Source organism: Diplotaxodon limnothrissa, linkage group LG12 (assembly GCF_057381915.1).
Source record: "Diplotaxodon limnothrissa isolate DT_005_m linkage group LG12, D_limnothrissa_male_GT1.1, whole genome shotgun sequence".
NCBI classification, from domain to species: Eukaryota; Metazoa; Chordata; class Actinopteri; order Cichliformes; family Cichlidae; genus Diplotaxodon; species Diplotaxodon limnothrissa.
In genome coordinates, this window is record NC_140607.1 from 23152459 (window position 1) to 23179384 (window position 26926).

At 37.3% G+C, this 26926-nt stretch overlaps 1 protein-coding gene across 3 annotated transcripts in view; it reads right to left on the bottom strand.

Moving 5' to 3' along the window:
- Positions 1-4293: 4293 nt before the first annotated feature.
- LOC146621343 (PDZ and LIM domain protein 5-like) overlaps positions 4294-26926 on the bottom strand; it is a 70886-nt gene continuing 48253 nt past the window's right edge. The window contains exons 5-15 of one of the 3 annotated variants that reach the window (XM_085367348.1): positions 26755-26780; positions 24753-24773; positions 24631-24648; positions 24094-24266; positions 23948-23984; positions 13653-13735; positions 11505-11700; positions 8958-9138; positions 6694-6814; positions 5333-5448; positions 4301-4867 (exon numbers count right to left, since the gene is read on the bottom strand). In XM_085367348.1, coding sequence (XP_085223474.1) covers positions 4778-4867; positions 5333-5448; positions 6694-6814; positions 8958-9138; positions 11505-11700; positions 13653-13735; positions 23948-23984; positions 24094-24266; positions 24631-24648; positions 24753-24773; positions 26755-26780 — 1062 coding nt within the window. In that variant the 3' untranslated portion in view covers positions 4301-4777. Of the gene's footprint in view, positions 4868-5332; positions 5449-6693; positions 6815-8957; positions 9139-11504; positions 11701-13652; positions 13736-23947; positions 23985-24093; positions 24267-24630; positions 24649-24752; positions 24774-26754; positions 26781-26926 lie in introns of all 3 variants that reach the window. The other 2 variants (XM_085367349.1, XM_085367350.1) reach the window with 2 other exon arrangements.

Consider the following 26926-nt stretch of genomic DNA (forward strand, 5'->3'; position numbering starts at 1 on the left):
GTTTTAGGCAGATTTGGCATTCTTAGAATGTAGATTAACCTCAAGCAATGTGATCTAAATTTCCAGCAGTAAGCATGTCTCACATCACGAGGTGTCTAAAACTGTTAAGTGTCTGATATTTCTCTCTCTGATACACACACACACACACACACACACACACACAAGGACAGAAAATTAAGGAAGCGTTCTGTTTACAGCTGCTGTGTAAAACTCAATTACACAGCCAATTGAGAATGTGGCTGTTTCTCAGATTTATTTGATGTGTTCCTGACCTAAATAAGATTGCTGTTCCAACTGAAGCCTCAACAACTGCAAACACTTACTAGTTTGACAGACAGGGAGAACAGTACCCTCACACTGACGCACAGAGGCGCACACACATACACACACGCACACACATCTGGACCTCTGTTTCTCTCATTTATACTTGCTGAGTGCTTTCCTGCGCGGTTTCCCTGTGTTACCGGTCCCGGACCCCTCAGATGAGGTGAGGTAAGATTTGGAGTCACAGGATTATGCCATCTGGACAGACATTCACACAGGCTTGCTCATGTGAACACATGCACACATACAGATATAGCCTACTCTTGTCATAAGCTACACTGACAAACACCTGGACCTGGTTACTGGTCTCAAAGAGAGAGCTGAATACTATGTGCATGCCTATGTGTGTATAAGTGGGGTGTATGGGGAATACTGGGGCAGTGCTGGAGGCTGTGTTGAGGTTCATTTGATTTTTTCCCCCCTGCTTTTTGAGCCCTTGAATAAGGGGGCCCACTCAGGCAAGTCTCGAAAATTCAAGTTGGGTCACTGCTACTACAAGTTGTAAGCCAATTCTATTAAAATATTCAATCGTCAGCTGTCATTATAATATATATATATATATATGCTTTTCTTCACACAACTGAAATTTTCCCTCTTCTTGAGAAACTAATAACTTCTTTTTAATTAATAAAAAAAAATCAGACCATCAAGCCACCATTCTGCCCAGCGCAGGGCATCCAGAAATTTCTTCAGGTTTTGTTTGAGGTTAAATTGAATTGTTTGCAGCTGACCATCATGCATAGCTATGTGAGCCATCCACTAAACAGTCTTTTACTTGTCCCTTTGCATCTGGGATCCTAAATATGTGGACAAGGCACAGCTGGCACAACACATTAAAGGAAAAGACAGACAACTTCCTAAGTTCCATACATTGCAAAAGGGACTTGCACCAAGCCTCTTACTAGATGTATCATTCCAAGGTGGGACCTGAAGATAGTTCCTCTCTTTAGAGTCATGAGTACAGATGGGACTGGAGAATGGCCTACTCCTTTCACTTGCCACAGCTAAAAGTCTTTGGTCTTGTCCTAGTATCTTTTGGTGAAATTAGCCAACAGTAAATCCTGGTACAAGGCTGTACATCAACTCATAGAACTAGAGTTACGTTAAGTAACTACCATTTGCACACTGTACAAATGAATATTAAAGTACAGAACAAGAAAAAGAGGAATAAGGTGTAAATCTAGAATCCATCATGCATTCCTCTGATAACAGCACATATTATTGATTGTTAAGAAAAAAGAAGTTGCGAGCTTGGCTGACCGCTACTGCGTGTTATTTAACATGTATCCTAATTTACTTTTCACTTTTGGAAAATATAGACCAAGCAACGCCACAGAAATCCCAATCACGTAAAGTGTAACGTAAACACCGCTAACAGAGACATGGGTAAACTATTAAAGCTCCTCCTAGCGCTTAAACTTCTCTCTCTTCCATCACATTGTGGCTCAGGAACAGCTACGCAGTGAGATAAGCCTTAAAAAACGCTCCACAAAAATAAGTCGATATGACGTGAATCTGACTGTAAACACCCCGAGAGAAACGACAAAAAACGCTCTGTCAAACTTCCCAAGGTGAATACAAACTGACTGAAAAAGATCTCCGACTCGCGTCTGCTTCGAGTTTACTCACCTTAGGATGCTTTCTGGCTTTCTTTTTGTCGACTGAAAGGAAAAGTTGCAGCCCACGATACTCAGGGTAGATACGCGAGTCACTGTTTCCAAGTGTAGCTTTTCTTTCTCTCGCGCTTTTCCCTCGCTCTCTTTACACTTAAACACACACACACTGGTCTCACACACGACTGTGTTTCTGCAAAGGTCCCTCAGCTGCAGGAGGGTGATTAATGCCACAAGAGAAGGAGTGCATTAGCAGGAGAAAGGTGAGTGAAGACTCGCACTGAATGGGTTCCTTAAAACCACTCCAAAGGGCTAGTTGTTTAAGGAACACCTAAACACAAATGAACTCCAGTCTAATTACAAAGAAAAACACATCCAGGCTTTGTCGCACAACACAGTGTTTTTGTTGTTTTGCTTAGATTTTCCCTTAAGAACGTTTTAAATTTGGTGGACTTTAAAATGAGTCTTATGTGAAAAGACTATCAAATAGGCCTATATGCTAAGGATTATACATCATGCTACAATAACAAGTAAACATTAGCTCAGCAATGCTGAATCAAATAAGTAAGCTATGAGCTAACTCCTTAAACTATGTTACCATGTGACATCAACTATACTGGATAATTTTTCTGCCTGACTCATGCCCCATCAATTGAGACAGTGTGTAAGGGTCAGTGCTGGGTTTGTTAATGTGTCTTATATACACTCAATAAAAATCCCCCAACAGTTATCTCATTTTCGTTGTTTTCTACAATAACAGTAAAATCAGTTTGATTGTGCAAAGATTGGTTTGTATTAAAAATGCTGGTTGTATAGAGGACATGGGAATAATGTGTGGTGATGTGCCCTACATACCACCGTTTACTACCTCATTTTCACCTTTATTTCTCTGTCTGCCCATTTTAACATTTGTCAGCAGTGCAGATGTGTTAAAAATCCTCTTGATAGTGGCTATGACTTCTCTACAATTGTGTTAAAATAGTTTAATTTGGTTAGATATCATTACACTATAAAAAAAATAGCTGACATATTTGTTTGGGGCATTTAAAAGCACATAATTTATTTAAAAAACCAGATCAACTTTAAGAGTTCCAACAACAGTTTTCTACTTGAGAATTTAGAGACTGAACACTTAAATCATGCCCATTAGCCCCTTACAGTAAAAAACAAGATTTATAATTATAAGAAGTGAGTGAAAGAGTGGGTTGTCATTTGTAATAGCATTGGGAAAAAACTAAATAGGCTGGATGTATCCTGCACCAATAAGTAAGTAAATGTCCTCATGTTAAAGGTGTGTAGACAGTCAAAAAACAAGAAACTACCCTCCATCCATCCAATCCCCGCACCAGTTTCTAAAATAACAACATTCTCTACTTAATGTCATCTCAAACATATTTTCCTCTTCTAACAAAATTTTAAAAAATGTACTTTCTAAACAGAGCTAAACATAAGGAGAAGTGTATGAAACAGATTTTAAAGCAAATATATTTTCTTTCTAAATCATGGCAGAAAATAAATAAAAATGGGAACAGGATTCATGAAACTATGTGAAATGTCAAGAAAGATATGTTGGTCCACATAGCAAGGAAGAAACAGGGACTTCTATATACATTCACCAGACACTTAAATATTCACTTTAATTTTTAACTGCTTGTTAATGCAAATGTTTCATCATACATTAAGATGCTAGAAATAGTCAAGGTAACTTGCTGAAGATCAGAATGGGGATGAAAGTTGATTTAAGTGACTTGAGAGCATCTCTGAACTTGCAACATGTCAAACCTTGAAGCAGATGGGCAACAGCCCAGTATGGATGTGCAGTCGACAAATCTGCAACTGTCGGATGTTGTCATGTCAATATGGACCGAAATCTCAGATTTATGTTTCCAGCAACTTGTTGAATCAATGCAATGAAGAATTAAGGCAGTTCTAAAGGCAAAAGGGGTCCAACCCTGTACTAGCAAACTAGCAAGAGGAAACTAATAAAAGCTGGTGAAAGTATCTATGAAAAACATTTGATCGTTTTTGGTGTTCAGGTTTGCTCAAGTGCCTTAATGTCGTAGCCAGCTTCACTCAACAAATAGAAAATGAAATCAAATTTCCTTAAATTACAACATTCAAATAACTGATTAAATCAAAGGCAGCAGCTTTAATTACAACTCAGACATTCACAGATGAACTGTATAAAGTAACTAACACAAGCATATCCTGCAGTATTTTAATGCATATACTGGGAATTTTTTTTATAATAGTTGCTTGTGAAACTGTAATGCAAAAAACAAAATAAAACGAAGTGTAACACAGGACGTTCTACAGTTTCATCTTTAAGTCTTTATAGGTTTTAGCCAGATTAATAAAATTGATTACAACTACACAAACACTAACAAATATCATAACTAACAATAAAAACTTGCCAGCATCCTTGAATACTTAAAATTATCAAACATTTCTGGTGGTGTCTAAAGATAATGAGCACTGTGCAAGCTTAATAATAAAAACAGAAAGTGTGATGATCTCACCACTCAAGACAAAAATCAGAAGAACAAAGTAAATGATAAAGTCACAGTCCTATGTGTGAGGAAATAAAAATGGCATTATGGTACATAAAATGTATCAGTTGGCAGTAAAACCTTGCTATTTGGGGATGATTGACAACATAACATTTAGTTTACAAAGATCAGTTATATTTGGTTGAAATGTGGTCAAAACTAAGATCCTTAAGCTTTATTGCTTTTTGTGCTAAGAGATAGCACCACTACAATAATGACTACTACTGTCATCATAAAAGGTGTCCCCAACCCTCCGTGAGACAACATGTGGCCAAGTGAATAGTTTAGGCTTCATATCTTCAGTGTGTGAGCATGCTTCTTGCAAAGAGGTTTGTCCTTTTTGGAGAAGAAGGTCTGGCCTTCCAGTGTGGTACAGCACACCTGTAAAAAGCCCAGCACACATGAATAATAAGAGGTTATATAACAAAAGTTAGCCAGCCTACACTAATATTCACAATGGATGTAAGTCAGTGTTTCATCTAAAATAAGCACTGCTGTCATATTATTGTGAAAAAATGACTTACGGTGAGCTTATGAGATTGCTACAAGTAAGCTGTTCTGCAAAAACCTCCATTATAAAGGATGGATAAAAATGAACATTGTTGTAGTACATTAACAATAACAAGAAAGAATGACAGAAAGGACTAAATAGGGCCAGTAGCAGAAAGTACCACTATGACCTCAAACTGCTTCCTAATTTTTTTTGTGTCCAAGTTAAATAGATAAAAGTTTCTTGATGGCTCAAAGTTGGAAATGGGAATATGAGTAAATGTGACAGTAGGTCATATGTGTTAGTCTGCTGATGCACGCAGTTTACTGTGATTCATGCCTAAGGCCTTCACTTACAGCACATACAAAGCAGGTATCATGCCAGGTGTAACCAAGGGCTTCCAGGAATTTGTCTCCAGCCTCGATGGGAAACTCACAGCCATGACAGCCAGTCCCAAACAAGCTGTAAAAGTCTGTTTAGTGACAAAGAGAAAAGTCATGTCACTATGGTATAAACAAAGGCTTTAAAGTCATAATGGCAAGACCCAAGCAAACTTTAGTACTCAACAAAGAGAGCTTGCAACTATTTGGGGTACAACAGGTTCACCCACACTCCAAATACACACATGTTAGGTAAACTGGTGATTCTGACTTCAATTCAATTCAGTTTTATTTATATAGCGCCAAATCACAACAACAGTCACCTCAAGGCGCTTTATATTGTAAGGTAGACCATGCAATAATACATACAGAGAAAAACCCAACAATCATATGACCCCCTATGAGCAAGCACTTTGGTGACAGTGGGAAGGAAAAACTCCCTTTTAACAGGAGGAAACCTCCAGCAGAACCAGGCTCAGGGAGGGGCGGCCATCTGGTTAATGTATAGGTGTTAATGTTTGCATGAATTGTTTGTTGTGTCTCTGTGTTTGACCTGCAATAGACTGAAAACCTGTCCAGGGTGTACTCTGGCTCTCACCCCGCGACAGCTGAAACTGGATATAAAACACATTGCGAGTGAGCAGCAATTCAACTGAAGCCCACTTTTATCTTTGATCTATTTACATACTGCTGGATTTTTTTTCTCTTTTATTCTAGCACAAAAACATTGTATACCGCTACAGGGAATTCCCACAAAACCTACATTTGGAGATGTAAAGTCTTTAGTGTGCAATGACAAGCACACTGGTAACAGGCAAACATGTCCTACATCAGGAAAATGCTGATATTCAGTACATTTAACACTCACTCATCACACACTGCTTACGAGTGATCCACTGGTGAATCAGCAGGTGTTTTTGTTTCCGATCCTGTTGTTATTGGTGACAATGAACATCAACACTTGACACTAATTTTAGGGGTTAAATAATTATGATCAATCCATCCATGCTTTAGTTATAACTAGCAGCTACAGCCTGCTGGGCTGAGTGAGCATCACCCAAGGTCACCAACGGTAACCACTGTACCACCATTTTTCTTTTCTTTTTTATATTTTATATTATTTTTGTGTTGTTAGTAAAACCTGAGAAGTGTTATAAATGTAGCTTACCATTGACCATACACTACCTACATGTTTTATAAAATATAGTTTAGATTTTTTCTTATTTCTTTTATTCGTTATAACAGATGCTTTGAGCTTGATTATACCATGTACAATGAGTACAGTGGCAATTACAGGAAGTACATCTGGATATTTTATCAACCCCATTATAACTCACCCGGTTCACAGTATGGTTCTCCATCCTCCAGGTGGAAGGTGTTGTTTCTGATTGGTTGCTGACAGTAAGCACACAGAAAGCAGTAGACATGCCAAGTCTGCTTGAGGGCATTTATCACCTCCTAAGGGAAAATGTAAACAATGTGGCTAGTAAGAGGCATAATATAGTTTTAGGTGCATTAGTGTATATAATAGCAACTGGAAAGCTATATCCACTTTAACAGGAAATGGAGGTGCAGCATCTTATGAAGGGATGTTATCATATTACATTGCTGCTTATGAAATTTTATGCATAGGTCACAAATTTTTACACAAATCTTTGTACAACTTTTACCAGAGTAGGTCATTTTATTTTTTCTTGAATATCACCGTTTTTTTTCTCCCCTTGGTCTCCATGACCTACACTGATTTCTTTCCCACCCTTAAACTGTGAGAGCAAGATAAGACAAAGAATCGATGGAAAGTTGGCGAGCTGAACTAAAATGAAGGATTATGAGCGAGGGAGTGAGAAAACAGGTTAATAAGAAACCATAAGCTGTTTGAAGATGTGTGAGAAATAGAGGGTTGAAAGGGATTTAGGCCACAGGGGTTAGAACACGTGAGGGATGAATGTCATAGTAGCAAGGAGAGCAGAAATTTCAGCGTCCTGACACTCTGGGTTCAGGCTACACCTACAGCCTCAAGGCCTCTAAGCCTAATTCTCCTAACACCCAAACGTCGACTGCATTCCTGAGTGTTACTGGTGGTCACCGACGATATCCCTCTGCACATTCAGGCTTCCTGCTCTGGTCTTTTATGTATTTAAAAACTGTCTTTGATGTTGTTCCATCTGTAAGCTTTTCTGCTAGTAGGGAAATAGGGAAATAATTACATTCCTGTTTTAAATGAATACTTCTGTTAGAAATATTAATCTAAACTCTAGACAAAGTGAGTGTAGTAGCTGCGACTCGGGAGGTAGAACAGGTCATTTACTAATCAAAGGGTCAAGTGGTTTGATCTCCGGCTCCTCCATTCCGCATGCCTAAGTGTCCTTGGGAAAAATACTATACCTATTGTCTGAGTATCAGCACAAGTGCATAGAATAAAACTTATGAATAGCCGAATGTAACTTGTAGAATAAAAAGTGCTATGGAGTAGTACTAAATATATACACCAGTGCATTTGATCATAAATAGATTTCATAATAAAGGAACCTCATGTCCCAACGAGCGGGAGGTTTACATTACACACAGTATCTACAGTAAATATCTGCATGAATATAGATTTCATGTTTTAGAGCTACTAACCATGTTTATACAGTGTTGGATGACAATTTCGTTACTGCAGACAGTAAACATTCTTTTGTCTTAGCAAAAAAATATATACATAAGAAAGTAACATAAAAACATATTTGAACAAAATGAAGATGAAATGTGTGACAAGCTTCCATGAAATGGATCAGGTGAGTGTTCTCTCCAAATATACACATCAAGACCAATGGACTCATTACTAACTTTATCTTAATGATTACAATAGTGTGCAAAAAACCCAACCCACGCATCATGTCTTTATGTTAGCTTAACAGGACCCAAACCTTGCAGTTATTTCAAATCTAAATACATAATAGTTCTCCAGGCTTTCTGAAAGTCTCTCAAAGGTTTCTGTTGAACATTGGCTGCTTTTTCACTTATTTTCAGCCCAGTCCTCAGATGTTACCATTTTCAGGGCAATGTTTCTGTCTATATTTGTGTCTTTTGTTTGTTGCTTGAACAACTTAACACCAAACAATGACTCCTTCAAACATACAAATGCCACCAAACTCTAGGAATGAGCCACAGGTATGTACATAATACATAATTTGCTTTGTAGTTGACTCTATGAAATATGATAATACAGTTTAACCGACACAAAATAAAAATTTTGTACCAACAAGGTGGTTCCTAAAATGTCTGGTTTATCTTGTATACCTTAATCTTTGACTTGACATATCTCAGTATGATGTGCAGTTTATCCTTAAAAAACAGAGGAAACTGGACAATGTGGAGAAAAAGAAAAAGTGGAGGCTCAGTCACAGTTGAGGCAGCATTTTACCCAGTAATGTTGGGCGGATTGGAAGATAATCTTATAAAAGGAGCTAACATCTAAAGCAGAGCCTTACAAGAAAAGCTGCCTAAAGAGATTTCAGACTGCGCTGAAGAATAAAGCTGGTCATACCAAATATTGATGTTCAAACCTATTGGAACTAAACTGTTGCGTCTTTACTGCTCCCTTCTTTTTTAAACTCACCCCTAGTATCTTAGACTGGCAGCGGCTGCATGTTGGAGCAAAGAAGTCTTCATAGCAGTGTTCACAGTAGACCGATCCCCGTTCTTCAACAAAGCCTATATCTGCCAGGGATGTTCGGCAGTGTGCACAGTTAAATTCTTCCTTATGCCATGATTTCCCCATTGCTACCAAAAAAGGTCCTCTGGGGAAAAAACACACACAAAAAACCCGCTGAAAAAATGTACAAAAAGTAAACCAATACTCAATTCAGCTTAATATTCTGATATACTCGTCATTTTACTTCCTTTTTTTATACTTTGATAGTTTTAGATGAATAGATGAATGTGCTATTTAATAAGAATTATTAGAATATTTGATGACTTCCAGTATAGTAATGCAATTACTAAAGTTGACTGCCTTTTTTGATCAATAATTACCCTAAAATAACTGAAAACATCTAAGTAATTAAAGGATAGTTAAAACTGACGATTGAATTTCTGTTGATCAACAAACTGATTTTCTGGTATTCAGTTCAAATCACAAAAAAATGCTGCAAAAATGAGAAACACATTAAAACATTTGAGAACTGCAGCTATTGCGCCTGCTTCCCTACTTTTGCTCCTTGGCTGTGTCCACTCTGATGATTAGTTAAAGTGGGAAGACAACAGAGGCTAATTTACTCCACACAATAGCTGGGCTTATCTGAGCTTATCGTGACAGTGGCCCTGGCTGGCAGTCATTAGCATGAGAGCAACCTTATCCTAATGATATGTTAGGTGGTACAATCTGGGAGATAACATGAGTCAGGGCAGTAAGCTACCGGACAAGAAGTGAGGTCGACAGGAGAAGAATTTCAGGAAATTATTCCTCAGTGATCTGCTCTTTTGTGCCATTCTGGCTGGACCTTAACAGCTTTTAATAACTTTTTATAGTTCAAATGCAAGTTTTCAGGCACTTTGTACAGCTGGAAAATCCAATTCATTTTCTTAATTACCTCATAAAAGCCATTCTGGCAGTTATGCTAGTTATGCTCCATTAATAAAATCTTACTCCTCTTCCAAGACATAACATCTTGATCTGATCTCTAAGTATAAGCAAAATATTTATCTAAGCACAGAAACATGTCCTAAACACACTTCTATGAGAAGTCATTGATTACATTCCCAGTTCTTAATATTAAACATAACTGAAACTGACAAACTGACACAACAGAGGGCAGATGTGGTGTAACTGCATGAGTTTTTAATGAGATTGTCTGCGTATAACATTATTCTGCTCTTTTATCAGCGGCAGGTGCAACTTAATTCTCCTATCCGTTATCCACGCCGCAATCAAATGTCGTTCTACAGTTTCATACACAGATTGTTTACTCGAGATGGTTTCAGGTTAATTATTTTAAGAGCCTAGCTGTGGTGCTGAATAATTAAGGAGCAGACATATTTCCATTCTCATTTTTAATTTGAGTATAATTTGATGTGGGTGCAGCCAAGCTGAGATCAATTCTCTTTTGACTGTCCTTGTGCAAGAAGTATAAAGGCACGGCATGATGGAACCGAACACCTTTCTCTCACAGTTTTCATTATAAATGGCCATGACTGCCCCCTCCATACCTGATGACACTACAGACCACTACTAAGATAGTTGATATTACAAGGATTATGCGATTCAGTGTGTCAATGTGTGGCTTTTATTTAAACTGTGAAGCATTTTGTCTATTATTATTAGTAGTAGTAGTAGTAGTATATTAGAGCACGACTGATATAGGCATTTTAAGACAGATACCAATACTTGTCATTGAAAATGTTGATATTTTTTTCTTTCAGAGACATGAAACATAAGCACATTTACCTAACATTTGTTATGTGTCTATTTATGAGTCCTTACTAAGATATCACAATACAGTTTAAAAATAATCTTGTTTTAGTGTCACAGCAACCCAAGGCTTACTAGTTGACAGCAAGCCCACTCAGCTGGTTGGTGTGTTTGTGCCATTATTGGCTGATTTAAAAATCTAATATTCTGAAATATTGACTGCAATATACTTTTCTTTCAAAAACACAAACCATAAATATAACATTCGTTATGTGTAGTTATTTATTTACTTCTTCACATCCTGCAAAACGCTATTCGGATCAGCAGTTTGGACACTAGTGGACGTCATAAATGCTGATACTGCTAAATCGCTAAATATCAGTCCAGCCAAGCTCAAACAGATACATCTGTTAGGTTCCATACTGTGACTGGACAAAGTGAATGCCAATATTTTCAAATACATATCAAACATAACTTTACATATCTTGTGTAACTAGAGACCTACACTTTCTTATAAAATCAATGGTTTTTAGCTGATTTGATATTTTGACACAAGTATACTATTAAAAACAGATCTGAATGCTCGATTAAAAACAAAATGTCCAAATTACACGGGATGTTATAAAGCCTTTAAGGGGCTCTCTGAGGTGCCTGGTTAAAACAGGAAGAAAAACTGATCTATAAAAATACATTTTTTAAGTCTGATTTTAAGCTGATAGTTGATATCTAATATCAGCCATGTTGTTTGCCCCTCACCTGATCACCATGTTGCAGTGGGCACACATTGGCGTACGAGTGCCAGCAGGAATATGTTCTGCCATCTGTACCAGGGTGTCCTCATCTTTAGGGTGGGGCTGAGGAACAGGTCGGGCCGGAGCAGGACCCCGTGGGACACTGGCACTGCCGTTACCCTTCATACCAAAAGATGGGGTAATCAAACCAGTCTGTGGACCTACAGAAGGTGGAAGAAAAATAAAAGGATGTACCACTCACATTCTCCCAAAAGACCACTCACATTCTCACAGAGAGTGTTTGTATTTGTGTAACTATGTTTTCTTGCCACATTTGCTAGCCATTTGACCTCTACCCTCTATGACTATACACCCAGCAGGTGTCATGGTCATGCATGCAGCTGGCTGTCTGCTGTTGTCATAGCCAGGGATTTACCACATCAATCTTCAGCTGCACACTGAATTTTTCAGCTTGGAACACATTCCTATGTTGCATGTGTATTCATGCATATGACCAAACACACATAGACACATAAAGACCACCAAGACATACCCTCTACTAAAAACCCAGACACCTGACTAAACACATAGCCCATTCTTTGATCTCCACACTATGGAAAGGGTAGTGTTTTTGTGTGCTGGTGAAAGAAAGACTACATATGGCGATCGGCTTTACCATTGCATGCCATGTTTAAAGCTGTCATTAACTTTTAATAATGGTGTATGTATAAGTTCATAGAAACAAACAAACAGTGGACTTATGTTAAATGTGTTAACCTACAAAGCTAAAAGTTAGATATGAAAGCTTCCTCGATAGAATGCTGAGCGATCAAAAGGGCTCAAACAGTTTAGGGGAGGGTGGGCAGGTAAGCAGAGGATGCAGGCGACTGCATCATGTGTTTTCAAATTTTAACAGTGACAGCATTGTTTTACAAGGCCTGGTTTCTTTCACTGCAGCTCAGAAGTCAAAATGGGCCAGTGGCCAAATGCTGCTGGGAGTGCTGCTGGGAGTGCTATATGGCCAGCAGTATATTTTCATGATCCTGGGTTGTTGGGAAAATGACTGCATTTACAATTTTGGGGGCAGTTACATCAGATTGAGAAGCGGAGAGGACTTGTGTCAGATCAGAAGCTGCAGCCTGAAGAGTGGTTTGTGTTCAATGAGATTTGATAAGGTTTGTTTACAAACAAATAGATTAGCATATAAAAAAAAAGCTATGTGAATGTAGATAATAACCAATAATATATAAAACAGACATTCACTTTCAGAATGTATTAATGGAGTGCTGATTGGATATGGACATTATGCTGCAGCTCAGTGCCTCGCTTTTAAAGCTTTCCATCACTCCCGGCAGGTCTCTTCAATAAATATTATCTTTCTGACAGAGTAGAAATGCTACACATGTGACTAAGCAAGGCACCACATGCAGCACGGGCCTTCTCTCCTTCTTAATGGTGTTCCACAGAGCAATAACAGCTGAAAAGGAAAAGAAAGTCTGCACTGACCTATTTCACAACATATGTCATGCTTTAACCATGGAAAATAAGTCTCTTTACCCTTTCTAACTGGCTGTAACAACATTTTATCCAACAGTCGTAAATCAGTTTCACACCAAGCCAGAATTGGGAACCTAACATTTTGGGGGTTTTTTGTATGTGAGGATAAATAACACCTTTTTTTTAACTGTGGGGGTGATATATGAATCAATCAAAATGCACACTTAAAAGAAGATTTAGCTTAATTCATAAATGCAAGTTTATTTTTAGAAGTCTGTGGAGGGAAGTCTACATTCTGGGTATGCTAAGAAAACAGCTTAGTTTCATTACACTTAGCTAGTTAATTCAGTGAGAAAATATAACTCGACAGAAACAACTCACACACATTCACACAATATATCCCTGTTTGAATTTGGCAGTGAGTTCATGCAGCCTTGGCAAGATGAGCAAAATTTAGCAAGATTTATGTACACAATATCATGTATATACTGTATGTGTTAATAGTTTAAGTCAGTAAACAAGAGCCTGCTGTGTCTTGGTCCAAGTGCATACATTGTATTCTTTTTAAAGGATGTAAAACTGATTTTAAGAAATTGTGACTGTGATTGTGATTGAGTGGAAAGTTAGGATTAGCTGCTATCATATGAATGCAAGCAAGAACACACACAGTGTTTACCATAGGTTGTTGCAGGTCCTTTGATCATAGTCTTAACAACTGCAGACTCATGGCTGTTGAGTTCGGGTTCCACATATTCCTCACTGTGCAGGACAACACAACAGAAACACAACATTAAAATCGCTTAATGAGATTTGTAATCAAATGTATGACTTAATGCTAGAATCCACTGTCCCCGATAAAGCTCAAACAATATATTGGCCAATTTCAGCCATTCATAACAGCTGATAGTAAAGAGGTGACAGGAGAAACACCTTTGCAAAATTTGTCCACAAGACAGCACTCTTTAACTTCTCTGTTGGCAACACGTTTGGAATACCACAAACTAAACAACCAGTTCATCCAAGCAGAGTGTGGCAGAGTGGAAATCAGTTATCCAAAGTTGTTTGCTTAGCTTTTGCAAATATGAAAGATTAAAATTCATATATGTAATTTTTTAACTAAAATGAGAAATATCGGTATCGTTATCAGTCTTAGAAATCCTTGATCAGGCTCTAGTCCCTACATATCAGATGTTCAGAAAACACATTGCCAAAATTACCTATGCCCAAATACAGATGTCAGTTTTTTAGTGAGCTCACCCCAAAAATAAAAAGCTGAATGTCATGAAATTTGTGCTATAAGTAGAGCATGGGCAAAGGATGAACTCATTAAATTTTGGTGTAGATCCAGCTAACCAGGCCTTCTACTGGTTTCTATTTTCATCCGTCTCACTCATCACTCAGGGTGATGGCTCATACGGCAGTAATGGTAGCAGATTCTGTTTACATATGTGCAGTATAGTATATATCTTAGTTATTATTTTATTATCTTTGCAAAATACCTTTCATAACTCATTTTAATCATATCCCACTAAGGAGGCAAGAAGGAAAACAGGGAAAAAAACACCAATTTTCTTAAGTTCTTCTCAAAATAGATACACTCCAGACTACCTACCTGCTGACAGATGGAGAGATGGTATGGTACCAACCAAAACACAGAATGCAACTATAGCCAAAACAGTGCAGTATGCACCTTCACTGTACACGTGCTCCTTGTGAATCCAGTACACACTAAAAGTTACCCATGTGCCACATTCATAGGAGAACACAGCCCAGGCTGCAGGAATGATGACAGAGAGGAGACAAGTAGGACTGAACAGCAGTAATATTACAGCACACCTAATCAAAGGTGATGCCAGAGGAAGAATTTCAGTGATTGAAGACACTTAACAGACTACAGCTGAGTAAAAAACATAATAATAAGATAATGTATTATAAAAAAGAGCTCATTTCACATCAACTGTGGATTGATGCCAGACTACATGAATTAAAGACCATATAGTGCCGAATGTGAACACATAAATTACACTATATTCACTGATTAATTTCTATATTATTCTAGCAAATGTACACAAAGGTGCATGTTACCACTGTTGCTTTTCTTCTATAATGGGTCAATAGTGGTTTCTTAATGGGTCTGGAAACTTCTTTGCAGTCATATAAAATCTAAGCCAACTAAAACTGCATTACTATGGATTCATTGGTCGATTCTCATGGTCTCCCAAGAAATACAACTACATTTTAAACGCAGGTCAAAGGATAAGTAACTTTACGAGATTCTGTACTAAGATTTAATGGTTATTGCGTCAAATGAAGCCCAACCACTAATTCATGTGATGAAATCATGGGTCATAGGATTTGAGGCACTTTACAGCTCATCACACAAGATGGATAAATTGACCTGAGCACATTATATGATTTCATATGGTTCTTCTTCCATATCTGATGAAGATGACTGTAGCACAGGGTGATGCATTTTATCTTTAAAGGAATCCAAATATATCTGACACTGATTTGAGTATTCAAGGTTTCAAAAGTAAAAATGTAAGGCTCCTATTTTCTGAGGGTAATAACTTCAGTTCATCTCTCATGAGTTAAATGTTTTGATGTAATGCAGACCTGTAGGCAACACCTTCTTCTGTCTTCACCCTTGAGGTAAAGGAAATTTTCTTTTCTTTTTTAAATAGTTGTCTCTAGTTGTCTGTCAACTCTTTGAAGCATTCCTTCAAATCACATGCCATTTTAATTACACAAATGACAAATAAACTATAAAAACAAGACAGGAAATCAACTTTGAAAAACCTTTAATGTTTTTACCTGATTTTGGCCAGCTATGAAATATTTTTTGCCAGTTTGCATGTACCAGAGATTTGTCCAATTATCATGGTGGAAAAGCACAAAATATCTCCGTCCTTTAATTAAATGTAACCCCAAGGTCTCAAACTTTCCTCTGCAAAATGAATAACCTCTCTATAACATCAAGCGTGTGTGTGTGTGTGTGTGTGTGTGTGTGTGTGTGTGTGTGTGTGTGTGTGTGTGTGTGTGTGTGTGTTTGTGTTTAAGTATGCGCATACTCTTGAGCACCAACTGAGTAACCTGGGTGGGCCAACAATCTCTCCCCAGACATATTACAACCATAATGCATAGTTGCAGTTGATGCCAACAGTTGGATCACTGCTGTCTTCCCCTTGTGCCTGGCAGTTAGAGGACTCATGGGAGACACATGTTATGGCAACTGCAGTCATAGTTACGATAAGTTGTGCCTGTATGTTTTGTATGAACAAGAACTAGAGAATGAAAGAGAGGAAAGTACAGTGAGAATCAAAGAGACAGAAACTAGTGAAAGGATTGTGTAGCTTATTTAGAGCCAGTCAAAGCATTACATTATATATACAGATTGGGGATTTACCATAGCACTATTCAAACTTTCTAAATGAGTGCTTAACATAACTCTGGAATACAGTAGGTGTATTCTAGAAGGGCCTCCTCTTCAATGACACTCCTCGTGAGAAAAAAATAAAACAAATAAAAGTAATAATTACAGCTTAAAAGTGGTATAACTGAAACAGAAGTTAAATGGCTGTCAAAAATGACAATCGACCTGTTACGTTTACAACAAACATGCTTCATTTGCTGTTGTAAAACTGTAAAAATGTACAATATGGAAATGTGAGTATTAAATTTGTTTCTTAAATATATCTTAAATACATTGTGTCTCAACCTGAAATGGGAATAATCATAGAGGCAACTGTGAGGCTTCTCTCCAGATCTTCTAAAACATCCTACGTGACACCAATGCTCTCCTATTTACACTGGCTCCCTATAAAATTTAGGGTTTAGTTTAAGCGTTTGGTGATCACTTTTAGAGCGTTTCATGGTCAGATGGCTCCCTGTATTAATGAAAATTCACATGTAAACACTGCGTGTCTGAAATCAACTGATGAATGCTTGCTTGTGGCATGTGCAGTGCTTTTGAGGTCTAGCTCCCAACTTGTGGTACTCGCTCCTAACTGATACTGTTAGGATGAAGCTTAACACACACCTGTAGAGGATTGCTTTTATTTAGATGTGTCCATTTGTAGCATTTTTATTGTTGTATTGTAAAGCACTTTGTCACTTTTGGCTTACTTAGTTACTGATTCATATATACATATATATACATACTGACAAAATCTACACACACAGTCTCCAATGTGTGATAAATACATCCAGTGGACTGTTGTGTTAGCATTGATTCCAGCCAATCAGCCTGCAGCCAGCACAGTCCTAATCTAAGTATTCTCTGTAAGAAAGAGCAGGGCTACATACAATCTTTCTTCATTCTCATTATCAGCTTACCTTTTTGTATATCATATGTCTGACAGTAGGAGCCATGGCTATTCACACTAACTTCTTACATCTATAGGCAGAGACAAAACTGAAAGTATCCTGAAACTATCCATTGCAGACAAAGTGCTGACAGTGTCAACTAGCTGGATTTGTACTGCCATTTTTACTAAAGCAGGGGAACAAGTACACTAGAAAGCATCTTTGTGATCGGGTCACAGCAGCCACAATAGCAATGAGTTCTCAAACCACTCCTATCTTGGAACATACCATTTGCTGATAAACTGAATAATTATACCATACCTCATATAGGTAGTTTCCAACACCTTATTAATAAAAGAGAAATTTAGGACATCTGTAAAGTTCCTTCGAGCATCTTGTGCACATTTGTGCACTGTCTATTTTTCAGAAATATATTTTTTTAAAACTACCAAAGTCCTAAAAACAGTTTTTGTAGTAGTTCCTTCTACAGTAGGTAGCAGTACAGTTAAAAAGCGTATTTCCCTGTGTTGCCATGATAACAATATTCACAGTCTTTCTCTCTGCATAGCAACAGAAACAAAAAGCATCAGCAGGCATCAGCTTATCAAGCAAGCAAGAAAAAAAAATTTCAGGAAAGACCTTTTCCTCATCATGCTATTAGGCTAATAAACTACGATTAAAGACCACAGTGCCATCTATTTAAATTATCTTGGCCAACAAGCTAACAACATTTATTCATATTGACCCACGTTAACTCATGGACTGAACATACACACACACACACACACACAATGGACAACTGTACCCTCAAACACACAATAATAACATGGAGTGAACCACCACTCACAACCACTAGCACTTTATATAGCCTCTGTAGAAATTATCCACACCCTCACTTACCTTAACTGCACTACTGTATAGCTCTGTGTAAATAATCATTCTGTACATACGATAATTTTTAACCCTACAACTGTTTACAACTTGCATAGTTCCCATTTCTGTATAGCTGTATATCTCAGATTCCTGTAAAGTTATTTATTTCATATTCTGTATAGTTTTTCATATTTATATCCTGTCCATATCCTGTACATAGCTTGTACTCACTACAGCCTGTACATACTTATAGTTATAGAATATTCACAACATACTTCATACCGTGTACATTATAACATACCATAATAGACCCATTTCTGTAATATACTTACATATCTATATTATTGCTAATATATATTGTAATATATCTATATCACTAAGCACTTCTGGATGGATGCAAACTGCATTTCGTTGCCCTGTACCTGTGCATGTGCAATGACAATAAAGTTGAATTCTATTCTATTCTATTCTATTCTATTAGCTACAGTAATTTGCTAACAACAGGTGACAAATAGAGCAGGAAATAAGATGCTCCCCAGCGTTTCATTCATTAGAACCAGTTACATTGAAGCTCATTAATATTCTCTACCAATCAGTCCAATTACATGTAACTTTATTGTATTTTGTAAGACTGTGATTAGTTTTATGGAGAGCTCTGCTGTTTGTTTCTGATTCGGCAGTAGCCACTTAGATTGCTGACCATCTGGACATACTTGGCCACATATGAACCTTGTCAATTGTCAGGGATAATTAAAGAGGCTCGGGATTTTCATTCTGTCATCTGATCTATTTTGTATTGTACTCTTTATATACATTGATAAATATACATTTATTTATGCCTGTGGTCCTAATCTGTTTCACCGCTGCTGCTCCTGTGGTTGTCTTATCTGAAGTTTATTTTCTACCTAATAATGACATTTCTTGTTTGATGCTATTAAGAGATAATGAAAAAAATAGAGAAGATTTTACATATGTAAGGTAACCCCTTGTGTACTTTAGTGCCAACAAGAGTTTGTATTATGCATCGCATAAATGTGTTGGTTTAATTTAAATACTGAACAAATGGTCCATTTACATAGCTGACTGCTGTCCAGGAGCTCTCTCCACCACGCAACAGATGGTCTATAATTTAGCACTGTTATATTCTTTGGATCAAATTTGATTTTCACGCACTGTTTCAACCATGCGCTTCTATTCACACTCACGCAGTGACAGAGATGTCCATCCATCGTAGGCACCCACTCAAGCTCCCTCGTGCAAATGCACACGCACCGTTCGTGCTTCACGGTTTTACTGTGTGCAGTTGTGTCCACCAACCAATGACTGATCTCTGTGAGATGCTGCCAAGCTATTTCATAGTGACCACAGAATGTCATAGTTGGTATGAACTGTCGCTGCACAGACATATGGACCATGTCCTTTGGCGCGGGCATGCTTTGAATAAACATGGCTTGTTCACTGTTGACAGCAGCTATTGAACCACATGGTCGGTGAATCCGAGGCCTTGTTTATGCTGTGAGTTGAAAATAACGAAACTATTTGTTATACTGGTGAAATGGTGTTATAATGAGCAATGCAATAACTAATAAAATGCAACCCATCCAAAAAACATCTTCCATACAGCTTTATATATGTATCTATTTACATGCTATTGTTGCAAAGTTGCAAGCATAATAAACATGTTGTAAGAGCATTCGCTCAAAGTTTTACTTACAGTCTGTTATGTCTACCTTTTGTTCTATACCAGGTCCAACTCACGGACACGATAGCTTTTCTTCCTTAAGCATTTTGCAGTGAAACTAACATAAGAGCTGAGCAGGACATTAAATAAAGTACTGAGATGCTGCCTTCTCACAAGATACTTTGTTCTGCCCTGGTTGAAACAGGAAAGGCAAAGGACCAAAGAAAACAGAAAGAGACAAAAAACAAAGAGTGGAGCAAAGGAACAAATGAGAAGTTTCCATCATATAAATACATTGTAGTGCCCCTGTGTTGAGATGGAAGCAAGGTCAGACTGAGTTGAAGCAGTAGAGTTAAACAGTAGCAGGAATATTACTGTGCGCTTACTGGACAGCATTTTCTGAGTCAGTGCTTCCCTCTGGTGGCAACACAGGAAAAATGTTGGTCCAGATCCCAAAAAAAGTCCAGAGCTTACAGTCGATTTTTAGTATTTTATACACACACACACACACACACACACACACACACACACACACACACACACACACACACACACACACACACACACACAGAGAGAGAGAGAGAAATGTAAAATTCCTTAATGTGTACAACAAAGCAATGAGCAGGTGAAAGAGTCTTAAGTAGCAGGAGTATGAATAAAAACAGAGTTTTGAGAAAGGTGTTATTTGGCTCTTGTGCACTGGCAGATAAGAGATAGCAGAAAATAATGTGTTTGGGTTCAAGAGCTTTGGCATGCTCTAAATTACATGAAGTCAAGAGAACTGCAAAAAAAATTAACATAATGCGGTTATGTGGATTTGTATTACTGTGTTTATGTGTGTGAAATTATTGTGAGGACAGAAAATTGACATGCCACCATGCTTGTGGGGACCAACATTCACTTATGGGGACAAAATACCAGGGAAGCTATGGAAAGCATTATGTCAATTAGATGTCTTCACTAAAACATGAAAACAAGTGTGTGTGTGTGTGTGTGTGTGTGTGTGTGTGTGTGTGTGTGTGTGTGTGTGTGTGTGTGTGTGTGTGTGTGTGTGTGTGTGTGTGCGCGTGCAAGTTGTTTTCACTATTAAAAGTGGAAAGTTCTACATGAGCTTCCTGCCTCCCCACCACAAACAGATTCAATAAGACAGCTAGAACAGGAAAGAGCAACAGAATTCAGAATGGTGAGAACAAACAAAAAGACACCAGAAACAGAGAAACAGGAAACAAGAAAAAAACTCAACAAATTTATTAGCCTATTAGCTACAATGTAGAATTTTTAAACAACCTTCAAGCACAGAAAATAAATAGCAGACTTCAGCATTCTTCAAAATTGTGCTTTTCTACACAGGAAAAAAACTGATTACACTCAGAACTTGCACTAAGTAAACATAGGGATGAAATATGTTAAGGCACTGGAGGAATATGTCACATACAAAGGTCTTAAAATAGTATTTATAAAGTCACTTTGTACAACCTCATTCCTGGCCTGCTTCTTACTTGCTTGTACCTTAAAGAGAACAAATTTTTAAACCAGACTGGACTGTTTATTTTATACCAGCAGCATGACATGCACGGTTAAGTCTTAATTTGTTGGACAAAGACAGTTTTTCCTCTCTAAAACAACAATTGTGATTTTTAAATCAAACAATCAAGATGAAGATTGAGGTTGAGACTTTCAGCTTTAATTTGAGGGATTTACAAAATTATTTGAATGAAACGTTTAGTTAGTAGGATTACATAAACCCCTGTTTCCACCAACCAATTTCTCTGCCTTGAGAAATTCTTTGGTTGCTTTTGCAGTATTCTTTGGGTCATTATCCATTTGCACTGTGAAGCACCATCTGATCAGTTTTGCAGCATTTGTCTGAATCTGAGCAGAGTATAGCCATGTACACTTAACAATTCATCCTGCTACTTCTATCAGCACTCACAATAAAACATAGTGGACTGGTTTAACTGGCAGCCATACCTACCCATACCATACCATTGCATCCACCAATTCAATTCTTTGAATCTAATGAATATTTTGTCATGAACTAACACAGAAACAGGTTTCATAAGTCAGTCAACTGCCCAAATTCATTAGAGTCACTGAAAATGGAGCACTGTGTATAAGAAAACGTGTATTTCAGTTAAGTCAACACTTTTGTTAACCCTCTGATTTAAAACTTAATATCTGCACTTTGATTATATCCAGACTATTTGATTTTAAAATGCATTTTGGTGATGCGCAGTGACAAAAACCACAAAAACTTGCCTCTGCCTTTGTCCAGCAAATTCTGGACCTGACTGTAAGGTATTGGTTCATACTGTACATACATGCACTACAAGTTGAAATGTATTTTTTTCTGTTTATGAAATCATTCAGCAGACACAATAGATGTAAACAAGCTACTGACTCTTAAAGAAGTGTCCTCTGTAACATACATTTATGCAAAAAGTGACATACCTAATACAGTCTACACATACTCATCCAGACCTTATCCAGATTTATCCAGAAGTGATTTTTCAGCGATTTTTTTTTGTCTTTTATGTCTTAAAGTGAATGTAAACTAAAAGATTCATAAAGACTGTCTTTACAATTTTCAGTATGCAAACTCAGGATGCTTTCCTTGTCTCATAATTATGTGTTGCCTTTATCACAGCTAAAAGAGTATCGAGGGACAGCTGTATACACTTAATATGTTGAGATTGCTTGTATACACCTGTGTGCAGTATTTTAGTATTCATATTGGAAGTTCTGGATTTCTCAACTTTTATCTCTGCAACAATGGAAGATGACACCACACATTACCGCAAATGGGCTTAACTAAAATTGTATATACTCCTCCTCCAGGATTCTAGGTGTGCACTTACTGTAATTCATCCATCTATAACTACAGGGTTGGAATCAGTGGAGTGGGCTAAGCACATAAGCAACACGCAATAAACAGTCTAAAAGGGTCCAGCACATTGCAAACTGTAAAGGACAAGCCCACACACACACACTCAAACGCACACACTGACACACATACAGACACAATAAAACTCCCAATGTTCACGAGCATGCTCTCACTCCAGCATTATTTCCTTTACTTATTTTAATCTCACTGATCCACAATCATATATTCCTTCAGCACCTTAGCGATACATTTTGTACACAGTGAGACAGCCAATCACACACACAGGCACACAGACACATACACAAAGTCTACTGGACATTGAGGGTGCGAGCAGACACTCCGTGGTGCCAGTCTCTCAGCTCGTTGTACTTGGGGCCAATCACCAACCGAGTGGTCTTGTTCACTCTGCCATCCAGCACAAGTAAGAAGAAGAAAGAAGAAGAAGCAGAAAAGGACACCAGAAGAGACATAAAAGAATGATTTAGGAAGAATAGGAATGTTGCCCTACAATCTCCATTAAGATGTGGTAAAAGCAATTGTATAATTGATATGGGAAGTACTGATCTTTACCATGTCCACTGAATCATGGCCATTAGTATGAATTGAATGGATCAAACCACACAGCTACATTCACATTCAAAATTATCTGTATGTTAGCATGAGTGATGTCAGACACGCAGTAACTCCACAAACCACCAAGAGCAATAGACAACCAATGGACAACCAACGGCGAGAATAAGGCCACAATGCAGTCATGGTTGCAGCACATCATGCAGCACAGCAAACCCGTCACATCCACAAACGACAATGACTAATAGAAAAAAACAAACCAAAACACTCATTTACACCTTAACTGGTAAATACACAGAGCAAGACTCTTAACTGCTGACATGCTCCAAAACAGCCTTGAGTAGCATTAGAGAAGAATGTAATGAGAATGGCTTTCTGAGCTTTCGGAGCTCAGAAAGCCATTCAGAATTGTGAAGTGCAGTACTCAGAGGTCTGGCTTTTGACTTAATGAATAAAATGTGATCCTTCCTCTGCTGTCTAGACAGGAAGAACCCACACAGCATCAGTGTGATTGCCAGAACTGTGCCACAAAGATTCAGAGTGAGAATCCCTGTTTGCTCCATAAAAGTGACTTTTATGTTATCGACATCCAGCTAACTCCACACAATCAATGACAATAAAAAGTCAAATTTGAGCATTTTCATTGCCATGCACTTACTTTGTCTTCTTGGCTGTGTCAGCTTCTTCATTTTGAACTGCAAGGGCAATAACATTAGACAAAGCATCACAATTATTAAGTTTGGTCAACAGTTTATATGCACTAATATTACTAATATTACTACTATACTGTAGTCAGGAGCATACCATTCTCAGTGCCAGTGATCTGAGCCAGAATCCTGAAAGATCTGGATTGGGTGGTGCCAGTACGTGGGCGCCAGTCCTCGGTGTCCTCCATTATGCGCTTTCTGCTGGCATCAGCGTGACTGGGAACATGGTAAAAATGGATGTCTGTATCCACAACATGTTTCCTAGGTACTCTGAGATAGGATAGGAAACAAGAGGATGCATGGGATCAGTAGATATACCTCCCATATAACTAAAGTAACAGAGATGGTGATTAATAACAGTGAGCTGGACACCACAACGTGTTATGATGTAAAAGCATGTTCGATTTTTTAGATTTTTAAGAGATTACCTAGATGACTTTAAATTAATATACAACGCACATTTTGAGGTTATTATACAAAATAATGAACAATCAAACTGTTAGATAATTAGAGGTATGTGAAATGAAAGTGTGCCACACTGTAAATATGTAAATGGGCGCTAATTAGGCAAGGGCGAAGAGATCACACCGCAATCTGTTAAATGAATTTGGTGGCAAAGACACCAATAAAATACCTTGGTGGCAGGGGTTTTCTTTTAAACAAACAAGACAGAATAGAAATGAAAATAAACAAAATAAACGCACTATAATATAAAATATCTGTGCTGAGAATGAATGGATTTGTGAAAAGACTTACTTCAAAATACTTTGAGGTCCACTATAGTGGAAGTAAAGAAAGAAGACAGAGACAGAAATTGATTTACTCGTGATGAAAACTTTTATGGAAATCTTAGTGACTGGAGTGGAAAATAAAAAAATAAAATAAAAAAAAGATTCATAGACCACATCTACCAGTGCACGTACAACACAAAGCCAACAGAAGGAATTAACCAAAACAGGCTGGGTCTCTTTTCAGCCACATGGTGGTGTCACTGAACCGCATACAAAACAGTAGAGCAACACTTAATTTAAAACAGTTTGAAAAGTTGTGGTTTTATTCAAATCAAAGTGAGGAACATGCATATTTGAAACATAAAACTCATGAAGACTAAATTACTTTTGATCTTTACGTGTCTGTATGAACAGTACATGCATGCACAGCCACAACACACACACACACACACACGCACACAGACACACACACATGGAAACAACGATTTTTTTCAGGCTCTGCTGTCAATAAATCACCTATAAATCCACTTCCACTAACAAACTCACCTAGCACATTCAATACAGACTGATTTATGAGTCTCTCAACACACTCTTGTTAAAGCAGCAGCTATGTGGGTGTGGCAGTGTTGACAGCTATGTGTTAGCCTGGTCACACACTTCCAGTACTGGGAGCATTTCATATTATATTCCCTGTGTGTGTGAGAGAATGTGTTTTGGATGCCACTCTGTCAGAATCCATAGTAGAGATTCATACTTCAGGGAAAATATAGTGTTGCCCCAGGAAAGTGCACCATAGTAAGTCTGATTTTAATTAGCTAAAGCATGTAGACCGCAGTGCTGCAGTTCTTGATTAATGTAAACCTGAAATTAGCCAAACTGAACAATAAACCATTTTTATTAGTAATCTTGGTAAAATACTATAAAAATGTCTTACTACTTACACATGGCTTTAATAATAAATAAGGAAAACGATTTATACTGTAAGATCTTAAATAAAATGTAAACAGTGAACTATTACAACATTTTCACATTGCATTATTAAAATGTAATGATAATAATGATGATATATTGTTATAATAATAATGAATAAAAATAATAAATAAAATGTAAATTAAAAACAGAATGCAATAATTAAAAAATCCGCAGGTGAACCGCTGAATACAGAAAGAAACAATAAAAAAAGATATATCTCGTAGATATCTCGTTGATACTGATATCTTGTTGTTTTGTATATGCAGTATTTTGCAGACTTTTAAGTTTTCTATGTCATGTCTAAGCATTTTCAAGATGTAATAAGTGTAAAATGATACACAAAATGCAAAAAGCCTTTTATAATAAATACACAATGATTGAAGGAAATTTGGGGTCTGGGAAACCTGTGCACTATTAATGCATGGCAATATACAGTTACACAGGTTTTTAGGCAACATATGCTGCAATTCATTCGTCTTTTAAAGAGAAGACCTTGCTTATTTCTGCAAGACAGCGCCAAACCACACTGTTTATGTTCTAACATGGTTCAATACTAATGGAATAAGGGTGCTAAATGTCTAAGCCTGTCAATAACTCTACACTTTTGGTGCATTATGAAAAAAAAGTGAAGGCTATGACTTCTGTCCTTTTCAACTTTTGTGTTGTCATTAATAAATAAATAAAGTGCATTCTTTTCTTCATTAGGTTTGGTACATTGCCAGAATGTTTTTTGGAAATTAGATTGCAGGTAAGTAAACCCACATGGAAAAGATCTATATAAATCTAATAAAGTTTGTATCTGTCTTGTGTGAAACTTGTATGAAAAGCATACAAGTGAAAACAGATATAATATACTTACTGAAACAATATATGAAAGTGGCCACTTTCATGAGTAAATGCAACTGATTCACTATATGAAGTAGGCCACATCTGATGCAAGTCTTTTATATGTTTTTTCTATTTCTTTTCCATATGGGAATGCATGCACAGAGAAGTCTGAACAGGTAACAAAGAAAAGTGGCCAGTTAATCATGTGACATGCTTCAGAGACTAACTTTGTCACTTGATGAGATGCTGCCGTCTGGAAAGCAGAGAAAAAAGGATTGAAAGGGACTGACAGTGACACACACACATGTAAGATATATATATATACATATATATATACATATATATATATATATATATATATATATATATATATATATATATATATATATATATACATAT